The sequence below is a fragment of the Tamandua tetradactyla genome, chromosome 17 (assembly GCF_023851605.1).
Source record: "Tamandua tetradactyla isolate mTamTet1 chromosome 17, mTamTet1.pri, whole genome shotgun sequence".
NCBI classification, from domain to species: Eukaryota; Metazoa; Chordata; class Mammalia; order Pilosa; family Myrmecophagidae; genus Tamandua; species Tamandua tetradactyla.
In genome coordinates, this window is record NC_135343.1 from 7,027,463 (window position 1) to 7,055,356 (window position 27,894).

Genomic DNA, 27,894 nt, shown 5'->3' on the forward strand with positions numbered 1-27,894 from the left:
GGAATTATCTGATGTTCTGGAGAGGCTGGACCCATCTGGAGGTTGTAGATTCCTGGAAAGTTACTCTAGTGCTTGGAACCCTTGGGGAATCTTATATATTGCCCTAGGTGTTCTTTAGGATTGGCTGGAATGGTCCTGGTTGGGGGTTGGCAGGTTATGACAGGTAGCAGGATCTACCTGAAACTTGTGTAAGAGCAACCTCCAGAGTAGCCTCTCAACTTATCTGAACTCTCTCTGCCACTGATATTTTGTTAATTACACTTCTTTTCCCCCTTTTGGTCAGGATGTAATTGTTGATCCCACAATGCCAGGTCTGGATTCATCCCTGGGGGTCCTCTCCCATGTCACCAGGGAGACTTTCACCCCTGGATGTCATGTCCCATGTAAATGTAGGGGGGAGTGCAATGATTTCACTTGCAGAGTTGGGCTTAGAGAGAATGAGGCCATATCTGAGCAACAAAAGAGGTCCTCCAGAAGTAACTCTTAGGCATGCCTATAGGTAGGCTAAGCTTCTCCGCTACCTACATAAGATTCACAAGAGTAAGTCTCAGGATCGAGGGCATGGCCTATTGATTTGTGTGTCCCTAAGGTGTGACACAGTATCAGGGGCTTCCTTGATGGTAAGGTTTAATAGTTGCATGGTCTTTCTCCCTTCCCTCAGGGAACTTTGCCAATACTTTTTGATTATCTGCTTAATATACTCTAGGATGTTTCCAGGCCCTTCTTTTTTTGTCATGGTGTATAATTCCTTTAATGTGCTGCTGAATTCGATTTGCAAGTATTTTGTTGGGGATTTCTGCATCTATATACATTAAAGAGATTGGTCTATAATTTTCTTTTCTTGTAGTATCTTTGTCTGGCTTTGGTATTAGGATGTTGGCTTTATAGAATGCGTTAGGTAATGTTTCCTCCTGCTCAGTTTTTTTTGAAGACTTTGAGCAGGGTTGGTACAAATTCTTTCTTGAATGCCTGGTAGAATTCACCTGTGAAGTCATACGGTTCTGGACTTTTCTTTTTTTGGGACTTTTTTGATGACTGATTCAATCTCTTTACTCGTGATTGGTTTGTTGAGGCGTTCTATTTATTCTTCAGTCAATGTTGGTTGTTTTTGCTTTTCTAGGAAGCTGTGCGTTTTATCTAAGTTGTCTAGTTTCTTAGCGTACAGTTGTTCATAGTACCATCTCATTATCTACTGCAGGGACAGTAGTTATGCCCCTCTCCCATTTCTGATTTTATTTTTTTGCATCCTCTCTTGACAGCCTAGACTACCGATCCATTGATTTTACTGATTTTCTCAAAGAACCAACTTCTGGTTTTGTTCATTCTCTTTATTGTTTTCATGCTCTCAATTTCATTTATTTCGCTCTAATCTTTGTTATTTATTTCCTTCTGTTTGCTTTAGGGTTAGTTTGCTGTTCTTTCTCTAGTTCTTCCAGGTGAGCAGTTAATACCTTGAGTTTTTCTCTCTTCTTTTTAAAATAGGCATTTAGGGCAATAAATTTCCCTCTCAGCACTGCCTTTGCTGCATCCCATAATTTTTGATATGTTGTGCTTCCATTTTCATTTGCTTCACCCACTGGTTGTTTAAGAGTGTGTTCTTTAGCTCTGTATATTTGGTTTTGATTTCCAATTTCATCCATTATGATCTGAGAAATTATTTTGTATAATTTCAACCTTTTAAAATTTACTGAGACTTTCTTTGTGACCCAGCATGTGATCTATTCTTGAGAATGATCTGTAAGCACTTGAGAAAAATGTGTATCCTGCTGTTGTGGGGTATAATGTTCTGTAAATGTTTACAGGTCTAGTTCATTTATAGTTCATTTTAGTGTTAGTATAATGTCTGTAGTTCTGTTTTCTTATTGGTCCTCTCTCTAGGTTTTCTATCCATTGATGAGAGCAGTGAATTGAAGTCTCAATTATGGTAGAGGTGTCTACTTCTCCCTTCAGTGTTGTCAGTATTTGGAGCACATTTGGTTGGTGCATAAATGCTTATGATTGTTATGCCTTCTTGTTGAATAGTTCCTTTTATTAATACATGGTATTATTCTTTGTCTCTTTTAATTGTTTACATTTGAAGTCTAATTTGTCAGATACTAGTATTGTTACTCCTGCTCTTTTCTGTTTTTTGTTGGTGTGAAATATCTTTTTCTAGCCTTTCACTTTCAATCTGTTTTTGTCTTTGAGTCTAAAGTCAGTCTCCTGTAGACAGTATATAAATGGATCCTGTTTTTTAATCCATTTTGCCAGTCTATGTCTACTTTTTTTTTTCATGGGCAGACATCAGGAATCGAACCTGGGTCACTGGCATGGCAGGCGAGAACTCTGCCTGCTGAGCCACCATGGCCTGCCCCAGTCTGTCTTTTGATTGGGGAAATTAATCCATTAACATTTAATGTTATTACTGTAAAGGCAGTACTTTCTTCTACCATTTTGTGTTTTGGATTTTATGTCACTTTTTTTTTTTTTCTCTTTTTATCTTTCCTGGTTCTTGGTTGGCAGTTTTTCACTTTGGATTTTATGTCACATCTTTTTTTTTTCTCTCTTTTTACCTTTCCTGGTTCTTGGTTGGCAGTTTTTCTCTTTCAGAATATCATACCACTACCTTCTCGCCTCCATGGTTTCTGCTGAGAAATCCACACATAGCTTCATTGAGCGTTCCTTGTATGTGATAGATTGCTTTTCTCTTGCTGCTTTCAAAATTCCCTCTTTGATTTTGACATTTGACAATCTGTTTTGTTCTCTAACTGTTCTTTGGCATTCAGTTCAACTTATCCTAGACCTCTAACGTAGTTTCTGTTTAGGTGAGCAGAATTTTCAGCTCTTGTTTTTCTGGTTCTTGCCTTCCTATATGGAATCTTTTTTTGAGGAGCGTCTCCTCAGATATGATTGACCCCAGCCAGATTTTCCCAGACTCGACAGACCCACATCTCATGAACAGAGAATAGTCACTATTAAATTTCCCTGAGGGTGAGATCCAGCAGGTTCTGAGAGTTTCCTATGAAGCCTCTAGACTCTGTGCTTTCCTTGTCCTTCCCAACACATGGCACTTCTCTGCCCGCAGCTTCCCACTATGGTGAAGTAATGGGGTTGCTTTAATTTCAACAGCCTCTTCCTGACAGTGATGTGGTTGAGATGGAGGCTGAGATAGAGGGCATGCTTAGGTTGCTCTTGTTTTCCAGCCCCTGGGGACTGAATTCCCTGAAGGAAGTCTGCCACTTGAGCTTGGCACCACCTCCCTTTTCTTGGGGAAGACAAACCCTTTAGGAAATTGCCTCCATTCACGTGACCATTTACTTTGTCTCTCAGGCATGCCTTAATTCTGCCCTTGCTTGGGACAGTGCTGAAGCCTGGGAGTGCTTGCATTTCTATCTAATGAGCTGTTAAGAAGTAAAAGAGAGAAAGAGGAAAAATGCCTTCTCAGAGCCAGACCCCAGCTTCCCGGGTCTGCCAATCAAGAGCTGGAGTTGGTAGGTGGCTCTGTGGGTCCCCAAGCTCTATGTTTCCCCATTCCTTGAGGCCCAGCCCTTTTCCAGTATTTTGTGCTGGCCAACTCAGAAAGCCTCTGTTGTTGCTGCTGTTTTCATCAGCCCCAGCCCCTCTCTGTAGGGGCTAAAACTCCTGTTTAGCCCCTACAGAGAGGGGCCCTTTAAGCACTAAAGGGACTAGCTCCTGGTCCCTTTAGTGCTTATTCCAAGTTTATCTGTGCTCAGGGGCTGTTTTCAGCAGTCCAAATCTGTTATAAACAGAGAGTAGTCACTATTAAGTTTCCCTGAGGGTGAGATCCAGCAGGATGTGAGACTTTCCTATGAAGCCTCTAAACTCTGTGCTTTCCTGGTCCTCCCCAACAATTGGAGCTTGATTGAGCTAACTTCCTTGCTACTGGTAAAGTCTTTTTTCTTTCCCCTCAGGGAAACAGCCTGCTGTACCCAATGGGGAGGGCCGCTGGCTTCTACGGCTTGGGAAACTTACAGTTTTCTGTGGGATCTCAGCTGTTCCACCATTTCAGACTGTACCATTTCAGGTGTACCGAATGTGTGTCCAGTCAGTGATGTTCCCCCAACAGTTGTTCAATACAGTTCCTGGCTATTTACCAGCAGCTCTGGAGGGTGAACTAAATTCCATACCTCACTATGCTGCCATCTTGCCCTGCTCTCTCTGTATCTCTCAGGTATCAACATTTTACCACGTCTAGTGAGGTATGGTCATCTCAGTTCCATTTAGATCCCTTAACTGCCTCCACTTTTAAATATCATTGCCTAGAGTATCAGAGGATGTTATAACTTTTGTTTCAATCAACAAATATGATTTATAAAACTCACAGAGCAAAGCAGAGTATATTCTGCATGCCCATATTTCTGCTCTTCCTCTCGGTTTCTTCTTCTTTCTTGATGTTCCAAGATTCCTTCTTTCATCCTTTTTTCCTTTCTCTCTGAAAAATTTCTTTCATCCAGTCTAAAAGGGTAGGTTGCTAATGGCAAATTCTTATAGTTTTCCTTTGTCTTAGGTCATTTTTATTTCCCCTTCATTCCTGAAAGATAGTTTCATTGGATACAGAATTCATGGTTGACCGTGCTTTTCTTTCAGGACTTAAAAAACTGTGACATTTCCCTCTACCTGCAAGGACAAATCTACTATCATTCGAGTTGGTATCACCTATGGTAATATGTAGTTTCTCTGGCTGATTTCAAGATTGCTCTCTTTGTCTGTAGTTTTCAAAAGTTTAATTTGCACAGCCTTTGGGGTGATACTATGGTCTGTTCAATTTATATTGCACTGCTGGGGCTCCTACTGGTGCTCCCCAGCTGTCTCTGGGTTGGGAGCAGAGTATCGGGCCTGTGGGGTGAAACAGGCCCCCCCCCCCACCTGCTGCTTATTACAGCTGGGTCTGTCCTGCTGGACAAGCCCATCCTCCTCAGCATCTCTGGGTGCAGAAGAGGTGTGCCAGGCCCAGAAAGGAATGAGTACGCCCCCCGGCCATTTATCTTTGGCACGATTTTCCAATCAGTTCCCCTTGCTGGTGGTGGAGCATTTGACTGACATTGTCAGAGGGACCCCATTTTGATCTGGGGGAGGAAAGAGCCTTTCTGGGATCTCCTGGTCTGGGTAGCCTTCTCTTAGGTTGGGGATGCAAGATGCCCTCCCCAAGGCAAGCCTCCTTGCTTTCTTCTTTTTTTTTTTTTTTTTAATTTTTTTTATTAATCAAAAAAAAGAAAAGAAATTAACACAACATTTAGAAATCATTCCATTCTACAAATGCACTCAGTAATTCTTAGTATCATCACATAGATGTATGATCATCATTTCTTAGTACATTTGCATCGATTTAGGAAAAGAACTAGCAAAACAGCAGAAAAAGATATAGAATGTTAATATAGAGAAGAGAATCAAAATAATAATACTAATAATATATATATATATATATATATAAAGGAAAAAGAAAAAAAACAAAAACAAAAGATACAAACACACAAACAAACAAACAAAAAACCATATTTCAGGTGCAGCTTCATTCAGTGTTCCAACCTAGTTACATTACACTTAGGTATTATTGTGCTGTCCATTTTTGAGTTTTTGTATCTAGTCCTGTTGCACCGTCTGTATCCCTTCAGCTCCAGTTACCCATTATCTTACCCTGTTTCTAACTCCTGCTGGTCTCTGTTACCAATGATATATTCCAAGCTGATTCTCGAATGTCGGTTCACATCAGTGGGACCTTACAGTATTTGTCCTTTAGTTTTGGGCTAGACTCACTCAGCATAATGTTCTCTAGGTCCATCCATGTTATTACATGCTTCATAAGTTTAGTCTGTCTTAAAGCTGCATAATATTCCATCGTAGGTATACGCCACAGTTTGTTTAGCCACTCGTCTGTTGATGAACATTTTGGCTGTTTCCATCTCTTTGCAATTGTAGATAATGCTGCTATAAACACCGGTGTGCAAATGTCCGTCTGTGTCTTTGCCCTTAAGTCCTTTGAGTAGATACCTAGCAGTGCTATTGCTGGGTCGTAATCCATTCTGCCATTCTATGTCTTTTGATTGGGAAATTCAGTCCATTAACTTTTAGTATTATTACTGTTTGGATAATATTTTCCTCTACCATTTTGGCTTTTGTATTATATATATCATATCTGATTTTCCTTCTTTCTACACTTTACTCCATACCTCTCTCTTCTGTCTTTTCGTATCTGACTCTAGTGCTCCCTTTAGTATTTCTTGCAGAGCTGGTCTCTTGGTCACAAATTCTCTCAGTGACTTTTTGTCTATAAATGTTTTAATTTCTCCTTCATTTTTGAAGGACAATTTTGCTGGATATAGGAGTCTTGGTTGGCAGTTTTTCTCTTTTAGTAATTTAAATATATCATCCCACTGTCTTCTAGCTTCCATGGTTTCTGCTGAGAAATCTACACATAGTCTTATTGGGTTTCCCTTGTATGTGACAGATTGTTTTTCTCTTGCTGCTTTCAAGATCCTCTCTTTCTCTTTGACCTCTGACATTCTAACTAGTAAGTGTCTTGGAGAACGCCTATTTGGGTCTATTCTCTTTGGGGTGCGCTGCACTTCTTGGATCTGTATATTTAGGTCTTTCATAAGAGTTGGGAAATTTTCAGTGATAATTTCTTCCATTAGTTTTTCTCCTCCTTTTCCCTTCTCTTCTCCTTCTGGGACACCCACAACACGTATATTTGTGCGCTTCATATTGTCATTCAGTTCCCTGATCCCCTGCTCAAGTTTTTCCATTCTTTTCCCTATAGTTTCTGTTTCTTTTTGGAATTCAGATGTTCCATCCTCCAGTTCACTAATTGTAGCTTCTGTCTCTTTAGATCTACCATTGTAGGTATCCATTGTTTTTTCCATTTTTTTCTTCTTTGTCCTTCACTCCCATAAGTTCTGTGATTTGTTTTTTCAGATTTTCTATTTCTTCTTTTTGTTTAGCCCATGTCTTCTTCATGTCCTCCCTCAATATATTGATTTGGTTTTTGAAGAGTTTTTCCATTTCTGTTCGTATATTCAGCATTAGTTGTCTCAGCTCCTGTATCTCATTTGAACTATTGGTTTGTTCCTTTGACTGGGCCATATCTTCAATTTTCCGAGCGTCATCCATTATTTTCTGCTGGTGTCTGGGCATTTGATCAGATTTCCCTGGGTGTGGGACCCAGCTGGTTGAAAGGTTTTTCTGTGAAATCTCTGGGCTCTGTTTTTCTTTTCCTGCCCAGTAGGTGGCGCTCGTGGCGCTCGTCTGTCTGCACGGCAGTCGGCCTGGGAAACCGCACATGGAGGCGGGGGTCGCTGGCCGCCGCGGCTTGGGAGAGTGCCGGTCCTAATTGCCCAGCTGGCCCCAAATGCCAAGCGTGACGGGAGGGCCCCGCTATCCAACGTTCCCAGTCAGACCAGGGAGCCACGTGCGTGGAGGGGACCCCAGTCGCCAGCCGCCCCAGCCGGGAAAACGCGCGCCCCTCGGGTATCTCACCGCAGCAGATTCTCCCTGCCCGTTCAGCTGTTCCAGAATGGGATACGCTGTCTTTTTGGTCTCTGTCGTGACTCCGGGAGCTGTTTCGTATTGTTTCTCTTTCTTTAGTTGCTTTTCTGGAGGAGGAACTAAGACCCGCGCGTCTTACTAAGCTGCCATCTTCTCCGGAAGTTCCGCTTTCTTCTTATCACCTTGCAGAGTTCTCCTTTGGTCATCTCGGACACTGTTCCAGTTGTGCTCATTGGGAGGGCCAGAGAGAAACAGGTCTACACCATCTTGTCCTGATCGGAAGCTACCACCACCATATTTCAACTCATCACATATTTTAAAAATATTTTTATTGAGATATATTCATGCATGTAGAGTCCATCCACAATATAAAATCAGTGGCTCACAGTATCATCACATAGTTGTGTATTCATCACCATGATCATTTTTAGGACATTTGCATCACTCCAGAAAAAGAAATTTTAAAAAAAGAAAAAAATCATACATCCCATACTCCTTACCCCTCCCTCTCACTGACCACTAGTATTTTGATCTACCCAATCTTCTACCTATTATTTATTTATTGTCCTTATTTTTTTTTTACTCATCAGTCCATACCCTGGATAAAGGGAGCATCAGACACCAGGTTTTCACAATCACACAGTCACATTGTAAAAGCTATATCATTATATATCTTCAAGACTCAAGGCTACTGGAACATAGCTCAGCAGTTTCAGGTACTTTCCTCCAGCCATACCAATGCACCATAAACTAAAAAGGAATATCTATGTAATGCATGAGAATAACCTCCAGGATAACCTCTCAATTGTGTTTGAAATCTCTCAGCCACAGAAACCATATTTTGTCTCATTTCTTCCTTCCCCCTTTTGGTTAAGAAAACTCTCAATCTCTTGATGCCAGGTCCTGGCTCATCCCTGGGAGTCAGATCCCACATTGACAGGGAGATTTATACCCCTGGGGAAGTTATTGTATTTTTAATTATTAGGAACAACCATACAATCTAGCATCCCATTCATAATTAGCATTTATTTATAATGTGATCTCACTGTCTGCTTTCAAAGACTATCTGAAGTAGCTTATATTAAAAATCATGTGCAGGCAACAAGATAATGTAGACTACTTCTTCCTGTTCTTTCCTCTGTATACAATTACATACCTCGGACATTATTCAACAGGGACCTCAGGATTTGAGGAACAGCAAGGCACCGAGTTCCCTGGGTTTTCTTTTTCTCTCTCATTTCCACCTGGCCTGGGCACTGGAGAGACATGCAAGCCAGAACCGTCAACAGATACAGACAAGGACGAAACCTGTGCTCTCTAGCCAGGGAAGGAAAGCCCACCAGGAGGCCCCAGTTCCTGCCCACACCTGGGGCTCTGGCGGGCAAGCCCCTGCACCTGGATGGGCAGCAGCAAAACCCTGGTCTTTGCAGAAAGAGCAGGTCATTCTACAGGTCGGTTGGCAGAGCCTGACGTCTCCCTGCCCACCCCCACGTGGCATAAGGAGCCCCAGGCCCAGCAACTCTGACCCTGCCTGTCCCCTACTCCAGGTGGGCCAGGGACCCCAGGTGGGCCAGGGAAGCACGTTCTGCCCACGGAGCCAGCACCAGTAGGGACTGCTCAGAAGTCCCAGCAGCAAATGGAGCAAACCAGAATTGCATGTGAGGACTCAGAGAACTAGGCCGTCAGGGAACCACACCCTCGAATGTAGGCCATGATCTACTGCTAAACCTGAACAGGTTGACTGCCTGCTAAAACAGCAACACAAAATTACCCGTCCTACCAAGAACCAGTAAAATCACAATTTGAATGAGAAAAGACAATCAGCTGACACCAGTACTGAGAGGAATCAGATTTGGAATCATCTGCCGAGAATTTTAAAGCAGCGATCATAGAAGTGCTCCAACAAGTGACTGCAAATTATCTTAAACAAATGAAATAATAGAAAACCTCAGCAAAGACGCAGAAGTAATACAAAGAACCAAATGGAAATCACAGAAGTGGAAAATACACTATTGACATAAAAATCATATACATAATACCATGGAAAAAACTCATGCAGGTATGATAAACTAAATACCTCAAAAGCCTAGAGCAATATGCTTACAAGACTTACTGGATGTTTATTATGTGCCAGATGCTGTTTGAAGCATATTCCTTGTACTCATCTCTTTAATCCTCACAATGGCACTGTCTGAAGTAGATACTACCACTCTCCTCATTTAATGGATGAGGAAACTGAGGCACAGAGCAGCCACACAGCTTACAGTGGCAGAGCCAGGCTGGCTGCAGATTCTTTGCCTGTATCCACATATAATATTGCAACAGCATTATGCTGCCTCTCTGGGAGAATTAAATTTATTTCAGTAAAAAGCAAATCTCAATGGGACACCTCCTGCCAGGACTGCAACCAAAGCCTCGTAACTGGCCTCCCTAACCCCTCTGCTATCCCTTTGCACCCCTAAGCCCAGTCTCAGCACAGCGGCTAGAAGGATCTCCATTTAAATTGCAAACCAGATTATTTCGCCCCCCCAGTATGAGACACTCCAGAAACCTCCATCACATAAGAATAAAACCCCATCTTCATTCCAAAACTTATAACGTCCCTGCCTGTGTTTTCAGTTCCTTTTCTCCCACTCTCCTGCTCACTTGCCAAACTCCATCCTCAGAATTTCTTGCTTTTTTTTTTAACTGAGAAATAGCCACATACATACAGTCCAACCACATTATACAATCAGTGGCTCAGAATATCATCACATAGCTGTGTTTTCTCTAGGATGATCATTTTTAGAACATTTACATCACTCCAGAAAAAGAAACAAAAAAGAAAAAAAAAGAACTTGTACATCCCATACCCCTTACCTCTCCCTCTCATTGGCCTACAGTATTTCAATCTACCCAGTTTTTACCATTTATCTCTACCTATTGTTATTTATTTATTATCCTTATCCTCATCTGTCCATATCCTGGATAAAAGGAGCATCAGACACAAGGTTTTCACAATCACACAGTTGCACTGTAAAAGCTATACAGTTATATAATCATCTTCAAGAATCAAGGCAACTGGAACACAGCTCCACAGTTTCAGGTACTTTCCTCTAGCCACTCTGTATTAGTCAGGGTTCTCTAGAACCTCAAGAGAAATGGAACCAACAGGAGAGATCTGTAATACAAGATTTATAAAGGTGTCTCATGCAACTGTGGGATTGGAAGAGTCCAAGATCCTTAGGGCAGGCTACAAATTTGTCAGCTCCGATGAAGTATCTGGATGAACTCCACGGGAGAGGTTTGCTGGCTGGAGAAGCAGTGAAAAAAAGCTCTCAACTTCCTTAAAAGTCTTCAATCTACTGGATTATCCCATTGGTGGGAACGACTTAATTGATTGCAGATGTGATCAGCCACAGATGCAATCAATTGACTGATTGATGATTTAAGACACCAGCCTTCCAGTTTATCAATCAGCCCAAAATATCCTTGCAGCAATGGTCAGGCCAGTGCTTGCCTGACCAGACAACTGGGCATCAACTCTTGGCCAAGTTGACACCAGCACTTAACCATCACACACTCCAATACCCCATAAAAAAGGGATAGCTATATGATGCATAAAGAATAACCTCCAGGATAACCTCTTGACTCTGTTCGAAATCTCTCAGCCACCAAGACTATTTTGTCTCATTTCTCTCTTCCCCCTCTGGGACAAAAAGGCTTCCTCATTCCCATGATGCCAGGTCCTGGCTCATCCCCAGGAGACAGGTCTCACATTGCCAGGGAGATTTACACCCCTGGGACTTATGTCCCACATGGAGGGGAGGGCAGTGAGTTCACCTGCCAACTGGGCTTCCAGAGACAGACCACATCTGAGCAACAAAAGAGGCTCTCTGGAGGTGGCTCTTAGGCAGAATTATCAGTAGGCTTAGCTTCTCCTTTTCAGGAACAAACTTCATAGGGGCAATTCCCAAGACTGAGGACTCAGCCTACTGAATTTGTTGTCCCCCATTGCTTATGAGAATATCAGGAATTCCCCAAATGGGAAAGTTTAATATTTCCTTCTTTCTCTGCAGTCTCCCAAGGGGACTTTGAAAATATTTCTTTATTCATTTCCCAAATTACTCTGGGAGGCATCACACTATCCTGTACAAACCAACAAGATCTCACGCCCTATTCAAGACTCCATGTAATTATGATGTTCAAGTAAACTGACCATACAAGTTAAATAACATGCTAGCCAAAATATAAATTTTGCACAAAATAAACATTTCTCCCTTTGGTCTCTCATAGAGGTTGAAGTTTGAAAATATGGGCCAGGTCATCCTTTACCCAGTATTCTGATTTACCTTAGTCCTATCCAGATCAGCTTCATTCATTTCTCTAGTCAAAGTCTAATCAGTTTTTCAGCTTTTTTAACAGTTGCTGCATGGGGTAATGCTGACTTTCATAGCTTCAAAGCTCTAACTCTTGAATCTCAAGTGTCACATAAATACCCAAAGTTTCAGGAAATGCCAGGTTATATACAAATAGCTCAGTATCTCAGAATTTAGAAATGTCAGTTACAACTCCTAAATATATGTGACTGCTGTAAGAGCTTACAATCTAGGACCCTTTACAATAGGCCGCAACCTGATAACCCATGCTCTCCAGTTCAATTCTGTTAGTTCGTATATTATAGACCATGTGAGTGAGGCATGATAATATTTGTCGTTCTGTTTCTGACATTTTATTCAACATACTGTCCTTAAAGTTCATTCACCCTGGTTGCATGCCTCACAACTTCATTCCTTCTTGCTGTGGCTCTCTCCCCCTACAAAGACCAGTTCCAGCCCCTCACCTCCTGTGACATCTGAATCCCATTGTCCTCAGGACACCAATGGTCTCTCACTCCTGCCTTGTTAGTGGTTTTCCTTGTGCGTGCAGAGCTCTCCAAACTGCCTGCTGGCTATTGGGTGCTGGGCATTGGGGGCAAACAAAGAAATGCAGGATTGAAGACAAACCTTTCCGGGTACACAGGTAGGCAAGGGAGAAAATGCACTTCACGAAGAAAGTTCTAATGATAACAGAAATAAATAAATCTCCTATTACATCAACTCCCTCTCCTAACTTCTCTATTTCTGTTGATATAATTTCCCATCTCTATGACTCAGGGGTGACTAGGAGATTTAAGAGGAAGAGCTGGTTTGGAGCAGAGCATAATGGCCTTCTCTGAGGTTGAGTTTGAGGTTTTGGTGGACAGGCTTGGCTGAGTCATCTTTGAGTCCTTCCATGGACAATGACTCAATCAACTGCCAAATCCTGAAGACCCTGCCTTTGTGAGGTCTTTCAGATCCGCTGCCCTTTTGGTTCAGGGGCTCACTGGGTGACTATAGCCTCCTCTGAACCATCTCCTGTCCACTGCTCTCTCTTTCCTACTCTATTCTTAAGTCCAAAGTTTCACTTCCTCAATAGTTATTTCAGGGTCTACACTGGGGAGAGAAACAAGCCCCCTGGTTCTGCCCTCGTCGAGGGTTTCTGAGCAGAGAGGAGACCCCCCCAAAAAAGCAGAATTTCAGAGAGACTAGTCTGGTGGCTGGCTGTGTTTAGGATGATTTAAAGAGTGGAGAGACTGAGGAAGGCGAGGCCTCATGAGAGTTCTGGAAATAACCTCAGTGTGAGATGAGTAGGGCTTAAAGGGGATATTGGTAACCAGAACGAATAAATCAGGAGAAACTGGAAAGAGAGAACCAATAGGAATTTGTGACCAGCGGCATCTGGCAACAAGGGAGAGGGAGCCAGGGCTGCCTTTGAGGTGACCTTTTGCGCAGATTCTACCTACTGACATCATAAATTGAAATAAGGAAGTCAAGAGGCAGAGATGATTTGGAGGAAGGTATTGAGCGGGAGGTACCAGCCATCTATTTATTTATTATTATTATTTTTTTTTACATGGGCAGGCACCAGGAATCGAACCCGGGTCCTTGGGCTTGGCAGGCAAGCATTCCTTTACCTGCTGAGCCACCGTGGCCCACCCAGTACCAGTCATCTAAATGGAAATGCCCAGAAGCTCGCCGGAGAGGAGAATCTAGTGGGGGGAAGGGTTAGGGCCAGTGACAACGACTCCAAAGTCATGCAAACCGGGGCGGGGGTGTCCTGGGGATACACAGTAGGAAAAATACCGTTAAGGATCAAGGACTGAAACGTGGGAAATCCCTGCACTTAATGGAGGGGGAAAGATAAAGAGACAGAGGAGGTTTTCAGGAAAGAAACTGGATGAAGCAGAGACCTGAGGGCTACAGAAACTTTCAAGAAGGAAGCGGCTAGTAGTGACAAGTTTTGCAAAAGATGAAAAGAATGAACACTCACTCAAGGGAAAAATGGTTTTGGCAACTGGGATGATAATCACAATGAAAAGGATCCAAGGAAATGAACCAGAAATGGATTTTCCTGACCAATGACAGGGCCAGAGGCTGAGTTACCAGGGGGGGCAGAGGTGTCCTGACTTGAGGAGACAGGACGCATGTTGCCATCCTTAAGAAGACTTCATGGCAGAGCAGCCCAAAGCCAGGTCTTCTACAACTAAAATCCAAACAGTTCTAATATTAACCAGATGTGTGACCAATGACCAAAATCCCCAGTGACACTGACCTCTGACACTTTTTTTCACCCAGAAGGTAGCAATACTGGGCATAGAAGAAAGAACTTTTCTTGATACAGATTCCATCATAATGATACCTGGAAAAAAAAGAGATGCCTTAAAAATCATTTCAAATTACCTTCACACTTTATGTCCTATGGACCCAGAGCAGGCTAAGGAATTAGTTCTTCTTAGGCTTTCTCATTATCTCCATTTATTATCACACGTTAATCAGCCATCCAGCTTTATCAGACACAGTTGGATTAGACCAGCAACTTCAGACTATTTCGTATGTAACAGCCTTGAAATCGGCCTGAGAATGCCCTATTCTGCTTTCCCAACTGAGGACACCCTAATCTCAGAGACATGCAACAGGAAAAGTCCCCTTTCTAAGAAGTGGAGGGACACCAAGATTCTCTGTCCTGAGAACTGGGCTCAGGTTTTCAGGAACCTAGGAAGGAAGCTGGGATTCTTGTGCAACCCAGGTTCTTTCTTCTGCCCGTCAGGCTTATTGCCACACCCCGAAATATTGACAAATTAATTATTGCTCAATGTTTAGTTTGGCAAACTCTTTCACTGTCTTCAATTCCTCCATGTCCGGCTGGACCATTTCCTAATTTGGCTTCATTCCCTTCTCACTGATTTCCCATGTTGATTTAAAACAACAACAAATAATAATTCAAGGGCGGTTATGATTCCATTCAACTATTAATACTAGTACTGCCTTTTGTGTTGAAAATATAGCCTCAGTACCTTGTATCCTGAATATAATTCAAATATTAATTAGAGGAAACAAATTTTAGTTCAAAGAGCAAAATTCTATTATTCAGTGTGAGCTATTATTTAAATATTTCAATGACTAGACATTTCCTTGTCTATGCATTTGAAGAGTTGAAACAAAAAGTATTTTGTGACCTTTCCATTTAAATGAAATCCCTAAATAAATAGAGACCAGTATTTGGTTCTCACAACACCCAAATTATTTCAGGCAATAGGATTTAATTTGAATAATGGGAACTCTTTGGTAAGAGTTGTTCTTTATAGCTTGTTTAATTTTGCATTTCCTTGTCAACCATTTTGTGATTTTCAAATGTTTGCTTTTAAACATGTAAAATAAAACAAAAAATATAAATCTACCTGGCACTTCCTTTCGTGCCCAGCCTCCTGGTGCCGAGATCAGGAAAAACCAAGTGCACAAGCTAAAAAATAAGCCAGATTTAAAGTTACAATTAGAAAACTTAGAAATAAAACTTCCATTTTCTTTCTCTTACAATGTTTGAATTGCCTTTGCTCTTTTCTGAATATGAAGAAAATATACATAAAGGAAATTTGAAAAAACCTGACACTCAGAAATCATTGACATTTAAATATTAATGTAGTTCCTTCCAGTCTTTTATTCAGAGCCCGGTGATTTAACATGTAGACTACATATATGTACATATATACACACAGACATATATGTAGTCTACATATTAAATCATTGGGATCACAAGTTAGCATTTTTGCAGTTTTGCCTCCTACTTTCTTCCCTTAACATGCTACCATCAACATTTCTCCTTGTCATTAAAAATCCCTGAAAACAGGGGTTTACTAACTGTGGCGTAATAATCCATCATAGGAATATTCCATAATTTAACCATTTTCCTCTTCTTCCAATATAAAAGCCATTTTCACCACTCAATCATTTTTCTACTTAATTTTTTTCATTTTAAAGATTTTGTTAGTAAATAGGATTACAATATTCAGTAACATAGCCATTTCTGATTCAACTGCTCATCTCCCAATTATCTTTTAATCTCTTTTTTTTTTTCTTTTTTTTGGGTGCATGGTCCAGGAATTGAGACCGTGTCCCCTGCATGGAAGGCAAGCATTCTACCATGGAACCATCCGTGCACCCATCCAACTATCTTTGTTACATACATTTTGTTGGATAGCACTGACATAAGTTTTATGATCAAATACAGTGAAATAAGTAGAAGTTTGCATCAGTTTCCTAATTAGGAGACAAAGTGATGTTCAAGCACCTGCTGGGAGTGGAAATCTGGGAGTGCGGTGAACTTTCAAAAAGACAAAGCAAGTAAGGCACCGTGTAGGGTGCTGGCAAGAAAATGATTTCTGTTGCTTTTCCATAACCCCTCCGTCCTCCCTCAGCATCTTCCCCTGCTTGGCTTTACGTTGCAGCCCTCTCCCTTTTTCCACTTACTGCCGAGCAGGAGGAATTCACAGAAGCACTGACTCATGTCCTGCCTCCTCATACATGGAAATCAACACAAGCACGGGGGTGGAGGAGGCAAAATGAAAGAGCACGGAAGACAAGACTTGCACAGCTAAAACCTTCACTAGTGAGTGCAAATTGATAGGTGCAATTGAAGGGAGAACCAAAATGTACAGAAAAACATATATGGCGAGAGATAAAGGAAAAAAGCAGCTGAGCCTTAATGAGATATAGAAGCCAGAAATTTCCACTTTCAACAACAGATTCTAGTAAGTTCATCTCTTAAAAAAATCGCTTAAAACCACGTAAAAGGAAATCAAGGGGCAAACAGTAGGGTACCTGTGGTGGTTTGGAAACCACAAAAAATCATGTTCTTAAAGTTAATCCATTCCTGTGGGTATAAACCTATCATCAGCAGGATATTTTGATAAGGTTGTTTCAGTTAAGTTAGGCCCAGAGTGGGCCTTTACAAGGGAATGAAATTCAGACAAGGAGAGAGAAAGCTACGGAAGCAAGAAGCTGGAAGCAAAACCTGGGAGAGAAGGGAGAGACAAGCTGATGCTGCCGTGTGCCCTGCTGCGTGTGGCAGAAGATTCAAGAAACCTGGCAGCCCGTCTTCAGGAGGAAATTACTGCCTTGATTTGGACATTTTTCTCAGCCTCAAAACTGTAAGCTAATAAACTGTAAGGCAAGGGCGGGCCATGGTGGCTCAGCAGGCAGAGCTCTCGCCTGCCATGCCTGAGACCCGGGGTTTGATTCCGGGTGCCTGTCCATGCAAAGAAAAAAAAAAAAAAAAAAGTAAGGCAACCCATTTCATGGTATCTGCTCCCAGCAGCCTAGGAAACTAAAACAGTACCTATAGAAATTATTATAAAGTATGCACCAGGCTCAGATTTAAGGTTGTGAGAAATAATCTTGTGTTTTGATGGGCAAAGCAGAAATAAACTGCCTAGCTGTCTGGCAACATAATAACTTGCCCACTATTTTTTTTTTTTGCATGGGCAGGCATCGGAAATCGAACCCAGATCTCTGGCATGGCAGGTGAGAACTCCACTTTTGTTTCAACGAGCAATTCCAACCTTGAATTATCCTGTAATTTTATTGTATGATCAGGTACACCACAGTTAAAATTAAAAGATTAATAAAAACAATTGGGATAATTGTTTGCAAGAAATAGACAAATTATAAAGTGTATATCCCAATACAGAGAGAGTTCACACAAGTCAATAGGGAAAACACTAAAAGCCCAATAGAAAAATGTTCTGCTGATTCTATGTACACAGACAAGTTACACAAGATCAAATCACATACAAAATTCCTCATCTTTTCTAATAATCCAACAAATTCTCACAGCTGAATATAATTTTTACCCAACACATTTTCTAGGTTAAGATATGAGTTATGGACTACTGAGGGGTATGAATTAGCTACAGTTGGTTAAAATTGGCTGTATAAATTTGAAGGTCTTTCCAAGAATCCATTCTAAGGAAATTAACAGATGCAAATGGAGATTTGTTACTTAGAATAGACAAAGAGAATAAACAAATCTAAATTTCCAATAAAGGAAATGTTTAAAAATTTATGGTACATCTGAAAACGTTTTATAGCTATTATACAACATGCATTTTTAAATATATTAATGTGAAAATGTTCATGATATTCTAAGTGAAAATAGGCATAATAATTGTAAACATTTCTTGGGAGCTCCTTATGTGCCAGGAACTGTTCTAATCTCTTTTCAGGTATTTTTCCATTAATTCCTTTAAAGCACCTCACAAAGTAGGTACTAAAATTGCTATTACTGTTAACATTTTCTTTTATAACTGAAGTGACTGAAGCACAAAAAGGTTAAATGACTTCCCCAGGGTCATAACCCAAGAAATCTGATTTCAGGTTTGATGCCATTAGAAGCTACACTGTTTACACGCAGGTTGTGTCTGTCTATCGATATGTCTTTTTTCAGTTAGGGCTCCAACAGGAAACAGATGGAGCATTCAAATTAAAATAATTGAAGTGCATTTAAGGAAAGGAGACATTACAAAGGATGTGGACAGGCGATAGGGAAGCAGCAAGAGCTCAAGCAGTCCCCAAGGCGGCTGCACTCCTAGACCCAAAGGGAAGGAAAAAGGAGACAAAAATCAAACTTAGAGAGGGTGCCTGTCCATCTATCTATCTGTCTATCCATCTGTCTATCCATCTAGCTGTCATCTTCCTTCCTTTCCATCCATCCATCCATACTCATTCTGCACAACAGCGGAAGACATGAAGATGACAGATTTGCAAAGTGACTTGTGGGACAGGCACCCTGGGGTACTTGCACCCCAGGGCATTTAGATAAAAACCGGTTAGAATGCTAACAACCACTCAACTCTAATTGCTGAATAAGGTGTATAGAGAAGAAAATGTAAGGGGTTTCTCTGGAGAAAGCATAGGCAGGAGGTGCCCAACAGAACGGGGTTCCAGGAGCCACCCGGAGAAGCGCGTTAGGCAGCTGGTGTCCGGCTCCGGCCTGGGCCTCCCGGGGTGGGGTGGGGTGCGGGGAGCAGGGCTGGCGGCTGCTGTGCGGGAGGAGCAGAGCGGCCACCGCCCGTGGTTCAGCCGCGCCCCCGCCACGCACGGCTGTGGGTCCTTGCCGTGCGCCAGCCGCCGGCCACCCACGAGAACGAGCTGGGGTGCGGGCGAGCCTCCCCCCCCCCCCCCGCCCCATGCGAGACCCCCCGGCGCGGGCAGCTGTCCCGCAGCCGGAGATCTTCAGGTGCACGCCCGCCCAGTCCTTCCCCAAGCCAAGCACGCATTCTAGAACCTTCCCAAGGGAGGCCCTGAAGAACCCTGCAGAGTGCCCGGGAGGAAAAGGGCTCGACACCCGCCGGTCCCCAAAGCGTGAAGCCCAGAAGCGCCCACTTTCCAGCTCCTCTAGCTTCTCTCCCTCCCAGGGGGCTCCCAGCACACCTGCTGAGCTGGGGGACCTGCACGGGGGTGGGGGGTGAAGAAGAACCCCCACACCTCGTCTCGGGGGTAGGGAAGAAATGAGACTTTAAACCGAGTTCAGAGTTTCGATCATTAAATGCGATGGGCGTTCTCAGTATCAGTTTGATGACGTTTGGTGGTTTCCAGGGGCCGCAGACCTCTGCTCCGTGGAAGGGAAAGCAGCTGCACGCCTGCTGTCTGCTCACACGCTCCTGCAGAGCAGGGGGACAGCCATCCAGCCCGTGAGCAGATCTAAAGGAAGGTGGGAAACCCCCACTCGTGTGTGAGCGCGTGTGCCTGTGTGTGTGCTTGGATGTGCGTGTGCAAACGAACAACGACACGTGGCTACCTCCGGACAGTGAAGTTACAGCTGGTAGTAATTTTCTTTTTATACACGTTAATCTAATTTCCACATTTTCTACAAAGGGGATGCATTACTTTCCTAATCAGAGAAACAATAGCAAATGTTATTTTTTTCAAAGGAAGTCAGCCTTGGGGAAATTCCCGAATTCGTGTGAGACAGTCCTGCCACGAGGGATGTGCATCCCCTCCCCCCCCACATTGTGTGCCCAGTGCTGCCAAAAAAGCACGAGAAACATCTCACCATCTGTGCAGGAACTCAGAGAGGAACCAACTCTGTTCCGGGGGGAGGAGGGAGGAAGGAAGAATTGGGTATTCTGCTGTGGCTCTTGTAAACATGCTTTGTGATCATATCCTTTTCCCCTTTCCCTCCCCCCTCCATTTTTAGTATCCTGCGATCACAAACTCAGCAGCCCAGGCTCCCTCCCGGCTCAACTGAACTGACCCACTCTTCAGGCACATTTCCAGCACAACGTCCTGGGGAACGGATTCTAAAGAAGGTATTAAGATGACAAAATGCTAAATAAATGTAAATCATTGCACTGGGGTCTCTGTTGGGAGGGGGGATGTTTCCACTCCATTTATTAATTCTTTTTTTATTAGAGCAGTTGCGGGTTTACAGAACAACCATGCATAAAACACAGGGCTCCCATACAGCACCCGGTGACTCAGACCCTGCATGGGTGCAGCACATTTGTTACAACGATAAAGGCACATTTTATAACTTCCCTGTTAACTAGGGTCCGTGGTTTAACTTAGGGTTTGCTGTGTCGTGCTGTTCCATGGATTTTTAACCAAGTTTTCTAATATCATATATGCAATTTAAATTTCCCCCTTTAACAATTCAGATGTAAAAATCAGTGCCAGTAATTGCGTTCACAAGGTTAGCCCACCACCATTGCCGCCATCTATTACCCAAACTCTTCCATCATCCCAAATAGAGACTCCGTATGTTTTAAGCCTTAACTCCCTACTCCCTAGGAGTCTTCTCTCCATGATCTTTGGAATACTCTGCAGTAAGACTGCCCTAGAAGTGAACAACATTATAACAGGACCTAAAAAATCAAAAGAGTTTTTGATATCTGAGAAAAGGAAATAGGGACCATATGGGGACAAAACATGTCAGACCAAACTCCCTCCACTTCCCTCCGATAAATGGATAAAGAGAGTCTGGAGCGCAGGGCAGCGGGGCTCAGCACAGCCTCCGATGAAGTTTCCCAATATTCTGAGTGATGAAAAGGGGAAATCTGGCCTGAATGGTGGCATAACTGGGGAATTCCTGGCTCGCTGGAAAACCTTGCTCAGAGACACTCAGGGAATGTACCTGAGTGTGCCTAAGGCCACACTGCTGTGGCTTTATTTAGTAAGTATTAGAATGAAGGGATAAGAGATATGCTTTCCAAACCTGTGAGCTTTACCAGTTAGAAGACTGGATGGCCTACAGTGAGATTCAAGGAGATAGTGATGAACAGAATTGCAATTCATTGCTGAAAAGGAGTGATATGAGTGGAAGCAGCTACTTTGGGGTTCAAATAGGCACCTATAGAATGATAACAACTTGATAATAACTACAATGATGTTTTATATTTACATAGAGTATTTTACAGTTTACAGGCACTTTTAGGAGGCCTAATTTAATTTCGATTCCTGTGAAAAATGTCTAAGGATTATTTTCGTTGACCACTAACTTAAAATGAAACCAGCAGGGTGACATAGAAGGATAAAAGCCAACAGTAGCCAGAAGCTGCAATGATGGAAGGACAAGGCAAAAGCTGCTGTCCTCTGAGCATTCCCAAGGCACTGGGTGATAAGCTCAGGCCATCATCCAGGGGGAGCCTCCATAAATGGAGGTGCACAGTGAAACAGGCGGGCAAGAGGGTAAAGGGTGGGGAACCAAGACTACGCAGTCCGAAAAAGGGGAGACAGGAGACATGAACGATTGTTTCAAATACTTGGGCAATTGTTGCCGTAGAAGATTCTAGTACATATTCTGGAATTATTAAAAGTGCAGAATGCCCACCATGGCTGGCAATGTCAGACATGAGGGGTCTGGCTGAATATAAGGAGAATGGGTCTAAAAATGTCAGCGCTTCGAAAACAAGACTGGGGTCCAGATGATGGCTGGTGGGAGGGAAACCTGGTGCAAACATTTAAGAAAACAGCTTGGTCCCACCTTCTGAAGCTGCTACAGTCACATACCCTCTGAAATCTACAAACCCACTCCAGGATATACAGGGTTTCCAATCGAAAATCTTCAGCTGTGAACGGGAGACATGTGCAAGGATGCTCACAACTGCAAAATCAGGAAACAACCCAAACGCTCATCAGCGGCGGATGGATAAATAAACTGCGATTTATTGTATAATACTGAAAATGAATTTAGATGCATCTTAATAACACAATATTAAGTGAAATAGTCCCAAAAGATTACAGAAAACATAACAGCCTTTTAAATAAAGTTAGATCACAAAATGAAAAATATGATTTTTAGTAATACATATAAATGCAATAAAACTATTTTTCAAAAAGCAAGATAATCATGACCAGAATGATGGTTTCCAGCCATGAGCAAGGTAGAGAGACAGGATGTGGGGAAGTAGCAATACGGTGTGTTTTGGGTGGCAGGCTCACGGATGCTTATCATATTATGAAAAAGAACTAAAATCAAAGGAAATCAGGCCACGCAGGGATCAGTAGTGAGAGCATGCCATGAACTAATCCAATCCTGTTCCCCAAGGACCACTAATAAAGAGGGAGAAGCAAAGAAGGAAACTGACTTGGCAGCTTAGTGGCACTGTGAGTCAGTTCCTTATCCCCCAAATCATCTAAGCCGAAGCCAGCTGGCCCACCAAGCAGCAGGGAATGCCGGTGGTGAACGGCACTCTTCCCCGAGGAAGAGAGGAGCAGCTGCAGCAAACCAGCCTGCACCCCTCTTGCCAAGTCACAAACCCCAGAGACAGGCTGTGTTTACCAAAGAAAGCACCTTTCTCTTTGCAGAAATGTGCTGCCCCTGCTCAGCCGTCTGCACCTGGGGCTGCATGGTGCAGAGAGCTGGGGGGCCCTCCCTCTTAATGCAAAGCCCCCCGCCAGGGGTGCTTCCGAAGCACCTGCACTGGCTGTGATGCTGCACCAGGTAACCTTCTCTTTGCACTCAGGGATTCCTTTTGGGGACTAGCAAGGTAAGTGGAAAGAGCTCTGACCCACAAGTCAGGCGACTGGATGTCCTGCCCAAGCCTTGGGACCAGCTGTAGGACCTCAGCCTTCATCACTCTGGATTTGTTTTTTGTATGTTTTTGTTCGTCTGTCTGTTTTTTTTACCAATAAAACTATGCTGATGCTCCCTGCTTTGGCAGGTGGCTGTGAAACAAGACAGAGCACTAAGGATGCCAATGGCATTCATTTCCTCCCCACTCACAAACCCTTCCAGAGTGTCTCTCGTGGCCCCACCAGGGTGGGGTGGCCGTGCAGCCGTTACAGGGTCCAGGCTAAAGCAGAAGGGGAGGCCTGGAGGGGGCAGGCGAAGTACCTAAGGAAGCACCAGACAGGCCAGGGTTACGGGGCAGGGGAGGGCAGGTGGAGGGACGCTGGGGGCAGGTCTAACAGACAAGACGGGCAGGTACCTTCCCCTCTAGGGTGCTGCTGAAATGGGAGCCACCAGCCACATGTAGCTACTGAGCATTTGAAATGTGGCCAGTTCAAACAGAGAGGTGCTCAAAGTGCGACATACACATCGGATTTAGAAGATCTAGCACTGGAAAAAGCGTTCACTATTTTTTATATTGATTTCAGGTTGAAATGATAATATTGCAGATGTCTGGGTTAAATAAAACGTATGAAAATGAATTTCACTTCTTAAAACGCTTGTTTAATGAGGAGACTAGAATATTTACAGTGACTTCTATGCCTCCCCTTCTGTTTCTATCGAGCTAGATTTTCAGGGGCTCACGTCAAACTTTGGCAAATGGATTGATGAGATATCCCTTTTCTTTTAAAAATTGTCCTTTAAAAATTTTTCCTAAAAAATTTTAAAATTTTCCTTTAAAAATTCCCCTTTCCCTAAGGTAAACTATGGACTGTAGATAATAGTACAATTATAATAATATTGTTGCATCAGTTGTAACAAAAGTACCACACTGATGCATGGTGTTAATAATAGGAAAAATGAGTGCACCAGGGATTATATGGGAACGCTGTACTTTCTGCAGGGTATTTCCGAAAACTTGCAACTTCTCTAATTAAAAAATAAAATCCCTTTTAACTTGTTTTAAGCATCTGTTCCTGAATACCAGGTGGAAAAGTGCTTTGAAAATAAATACAATGCACTGTGTGACTGAAGGTATTATTTTTGCTAATTTAATAACAATCGAGTCCCTTGATTCAATACATCCTTTCCATCCACAAACCCCGCTGGCCCCTTCTTCCCACCTCCACTGCTACAGCGCAGTCCAGGCCACGTTCTCTGCTGTGCCGTCTCCTTCTGCACGTCTGGGATCTGACCCCCTCATCCTCTCACCCTGCCTCCCCGCCTTCCAGCCACAGCAGCCTCGGCAGCTCGGTTCCCTCCCACCTCAGGGCCTTTGCACCGGCTCTGCCTGGACCACTCTTTCCTTCCGCTTGCCACATGCTCACTGCCTCACCCCTGGAAGTCTGGACTCAAGACTTATTTCTCAGTGAGGCCCTGCCTGGCTGCCTTCTCTAAAATTACAGCTCTTCCCTCTAACACACACACACACACACACACACACACACACACACACACACACACACACAGCTCAGCTCCTCTCCTCCTGCTCTGTTTTTCTCCTTAACCTCTATCCCTTCTAATACACTATACCTCATTTGTCTGCCTCCCCCAACTAGATTCTAAATTCTTATAAGGGCAGGACTTTTACTGGTCTTTGTCGCTGTTGTCCCCCAGCACGGAAACAGCCCCTGGCACACAGCTGGTGCACAATAAATACCCACTGAACCTGGAGGATCTCAGATGGACTATCCTTGTGTTTGCTGTATACTGTGTGGTCTTAAACAGGGTTCCAGCATGTAGCTCTTTACCTGCAGGGGAAATCTTTCAGAGCCAGTGAGGTCTCTAAATAGAACCAAATTATGGGAAGCAGCTGTTTTCTGATGCCACAAAATGACTCTTAGAACCTGCACTGAGGCTGGGCCTGGGCGTTTCCAGGGCAGGGAGGAACCTCAGGGAGTGCACGCCGTGGCCCCAGGTGCTTTTCCTCCGCTGCCATCCGTTCCTCACCCATCGTGAGGACAAGGGAGCAGCCAACAGTATGGCTTCTCGATGGAAATGAAGAGGGGTGGCAACCATTTGGTTGGCTTCCCAGAATGAAGCTAGTTAGACTCACTGGAACTCATTAGACCCAAATACGTTTCAAATTGTCCTCATCGATTAATTTGCCTCCTTTTAAAGCTTAATGAATGCTGTATTTTTTTTTTTAATCTTCACAACCTACCTTCCCAAACGTTTCTGGGTTGACTTGCTCCTGAGCGCTCTGCCCACAGGTCTCCGTGTAAATCTCATACATGAGACAGCGGGGGACACTCTGCCCTTCACAGCTGCAGAAATTATCCACCAACCTGGGGAGAGGAGGACAAGCAGGGGTCACTGGCACCGGTTTTTCAAAAGCAGGATATTTTAAAATATATTTTTATTGAGATATCGTCACACACACACACAGTCTGTACAAAGTATACAATCAATGGCTCACAATATCATCACATGGTCTTATTCATCACCATGATCATTTTTAGAACATTTGTGTCACTTCAAAAAAAGAAATAGGAAGATCAAGCTCATACATCCCATACCCCTTAGCCCTCCCTCTCATTGACCACTAGCATTTCCATCTACCCAATTTCATTTCGCCCCTTATCCCCCCTACTATTTATTTTTTATCCATACTTTTTTACTCATCTGTCCATACCCTGGATAAAAGGAGCATCAGACACAAGGTACTCATGATCACACAGTCACATGGTAAAAGTTACATTTTTATACAATCATCTTCAAGAATCAAGGCTGAGACAAAGATATTGAAAAAAAGAAAACTGCAGACCAATCTTTCTAATGAATATAAATGCAAAAATCCTTAACAAAATTCTAGCAAATTGAATCCAGCAGCACATTTGAAGAAGTATACACCATGACCAAGTAGGATTCATCCCAAGTATGCAAGGATGGTTCAACATACGAAAATCAATTAATGTAATACACCATTTCAACAAATCAAAGCAGAAAAACCACATGATCATCTTGATTGATGCAGAAAAGGCATCTGACAAAATTCAACATCCTTTCTTGTTGAAAATACTTCAAAGGATAGGAATAGAAGGGAACTTCCTCAACATGATAAAGGGAATAGATGAAAACCCACAACTAACATCATCCTCAATGGGGAAAAACTGAAAACTTTCCCCCTAAGATCAGGAACAAGACAAAGATATCCACTATCACCACTGTTATTCAACATTGTGTTGGAAGTTCGAGCCAGAGCAATTAGACAAGAAAAAGAAATACAAGACATCAAAATTGGAAAGGAAGAAGTAAAGCTCTCACTGTTTGCACAGATGATATGATACTATATGTTGAAACCCCAAAAAATCCACAGCAAAACTACTAGAGCTAATAAATGGGTACAGCAAAGTGGCAAGTTACAAGATCACACTCAAATATCTGTAGTGTTTCTATACACTAGTAATGAACAACTGAGGGGGAAATCAAGAAATGAATTCCATTTATAATTGCAATCAAAAGAATAAAATATTTAGGAATAAATTTAACTAAAGAGATAAAAGACCTATACAAAGAAAACTGCAAGAAAGTGTTAAAAGAAATCACAGAAGACCTAAATAAATGGAAGGGCATACCGTGTTCATGGACTGGAAGACTAAATATAGTTAAGATGTCAATTCTACCTAAATTGATTCACAGATTCAATGCAATACCAATTAAAATTCCCAAAACTTACTTTTCAGAAATAGAAAAACCAATAAACAAATTTACCTGGAAGGGTAGGGTGCCCCGAATAGCTAAAAGTATCCCGAGAAAGAAAAATGAAGTTGGAGGTCTCACACTACCTGACTTTAAGGTGCATTATGAAGCTACAGTGGTCAAAACAGCATGGTACTGGCATAAAGATAGATATACTGACCAATGGAATTGAATAAAGTGTTCAGATATAGACCCTCTCATATATGCTCAATTGATCTTTGATAAGGCACTCAAGCCAATTCACCTGGGACAGAACAGTCTCTTCAATAAATGGTGCCTAGAGAACTGGATATCCATATGCAAAAGAATGAAAGAGGATATGTATCTCACATCCTATACAAAAATTAACTCAAAATTGATCAAAGACCTAAACATTAGTTCTAAGACCATAAAACTGTTAGAAGAAAATGTAGGGAAATATAAATCTTATAATAGGAGGTGGTTTCCTAGAACTTACACCCAAAGCACAAGCATTGAAAAAAGAAAGAAAGCAATGGGAACTCCTCAAAATTAAACACTTTTGTGCATCAAAGAACTTCGTCAAGAAGTAAAAAGACAGCCTACACAATGGGAGACAATATTTGGAAATGATATATCAGATAAAGGTCTAGCATCCAGAATATATAAAGAGATTTTTCAACTCAACAACAAAAAGACAGCCAACCCAATTACAAAATGGGCAGACAGACACTTCTCAGATGAGGAAATACAAATGGCCAAAAGACACAAGAAAAGATGCGCAACTTCCCTGGCTATTAGGGAAATGCAAATTAAAACCACAATGAGATATCATCTCATACCCACCAGAATGGCCATTATCAATAAAACAGAAAATGACAAGTGCTGGAGAGGATATGGAGAAAGAGGCACACTTATCCACTGTTGGTGGGAATGTCAAATGGTGCAACCTCTGTGGAAGGCAGTTTGGCAGTTCCTTAGGAAGCTAAGTATAGAATTGCCATATGACCCGGCAATACCATTGCTAGGTATCTACTCAGAGGACATGAGGGCAAGGACACAAAGGATATTTGCACACCAATGTTTATAGCAGCATTATTTACAATTGTGAAGAGATGGAAACAACCCAAATGTCCATCAACAGATGAGTGGCTAAACAAACCGTGGTATATACATACGATGGAATATTATGCAGCTGTAAGACAGAATAAAGTTATAAAGTATGTAACAACATGGATGGACCTTAGGACATTATGCTGAGTGAGACTAGCCAGAAACAAAAGGACAAATACTGTATGGTCTCACTGA

The 27,894-nt window shown here is 42.5% G+C and overlaps 1 protein-coding gene across 1 annotated transcript in view; it reads right to left on the minus strand.

The window, feature by feature from the left end:
* Positions 1-27,894, minus strand: part of RFX8 (regulatory factor X8) — an 82,058-nt gene that overhangs the window by 45,588 nt on the left and 8,576 nt on the right. The window contains exons 2-4 of the mRNA XM_077135077.1: positions 25,091-25,214; positions 15,221-15,282; positions 14,095-14,181 (exon numbers count right to left, since the gene is read on the minus strand). Of these exons, the coding sequence (XP_076991192.1) occupies positions 14,095-14,181; positions 15,221-15,282; positions 25,091-25,214 (273 nt within the window). The remainder of the gene's footprint in view (positions 1-14,094; positions 14,182-15,220; positions 15,283-25,090; positions 25,215-27,894) is intronic.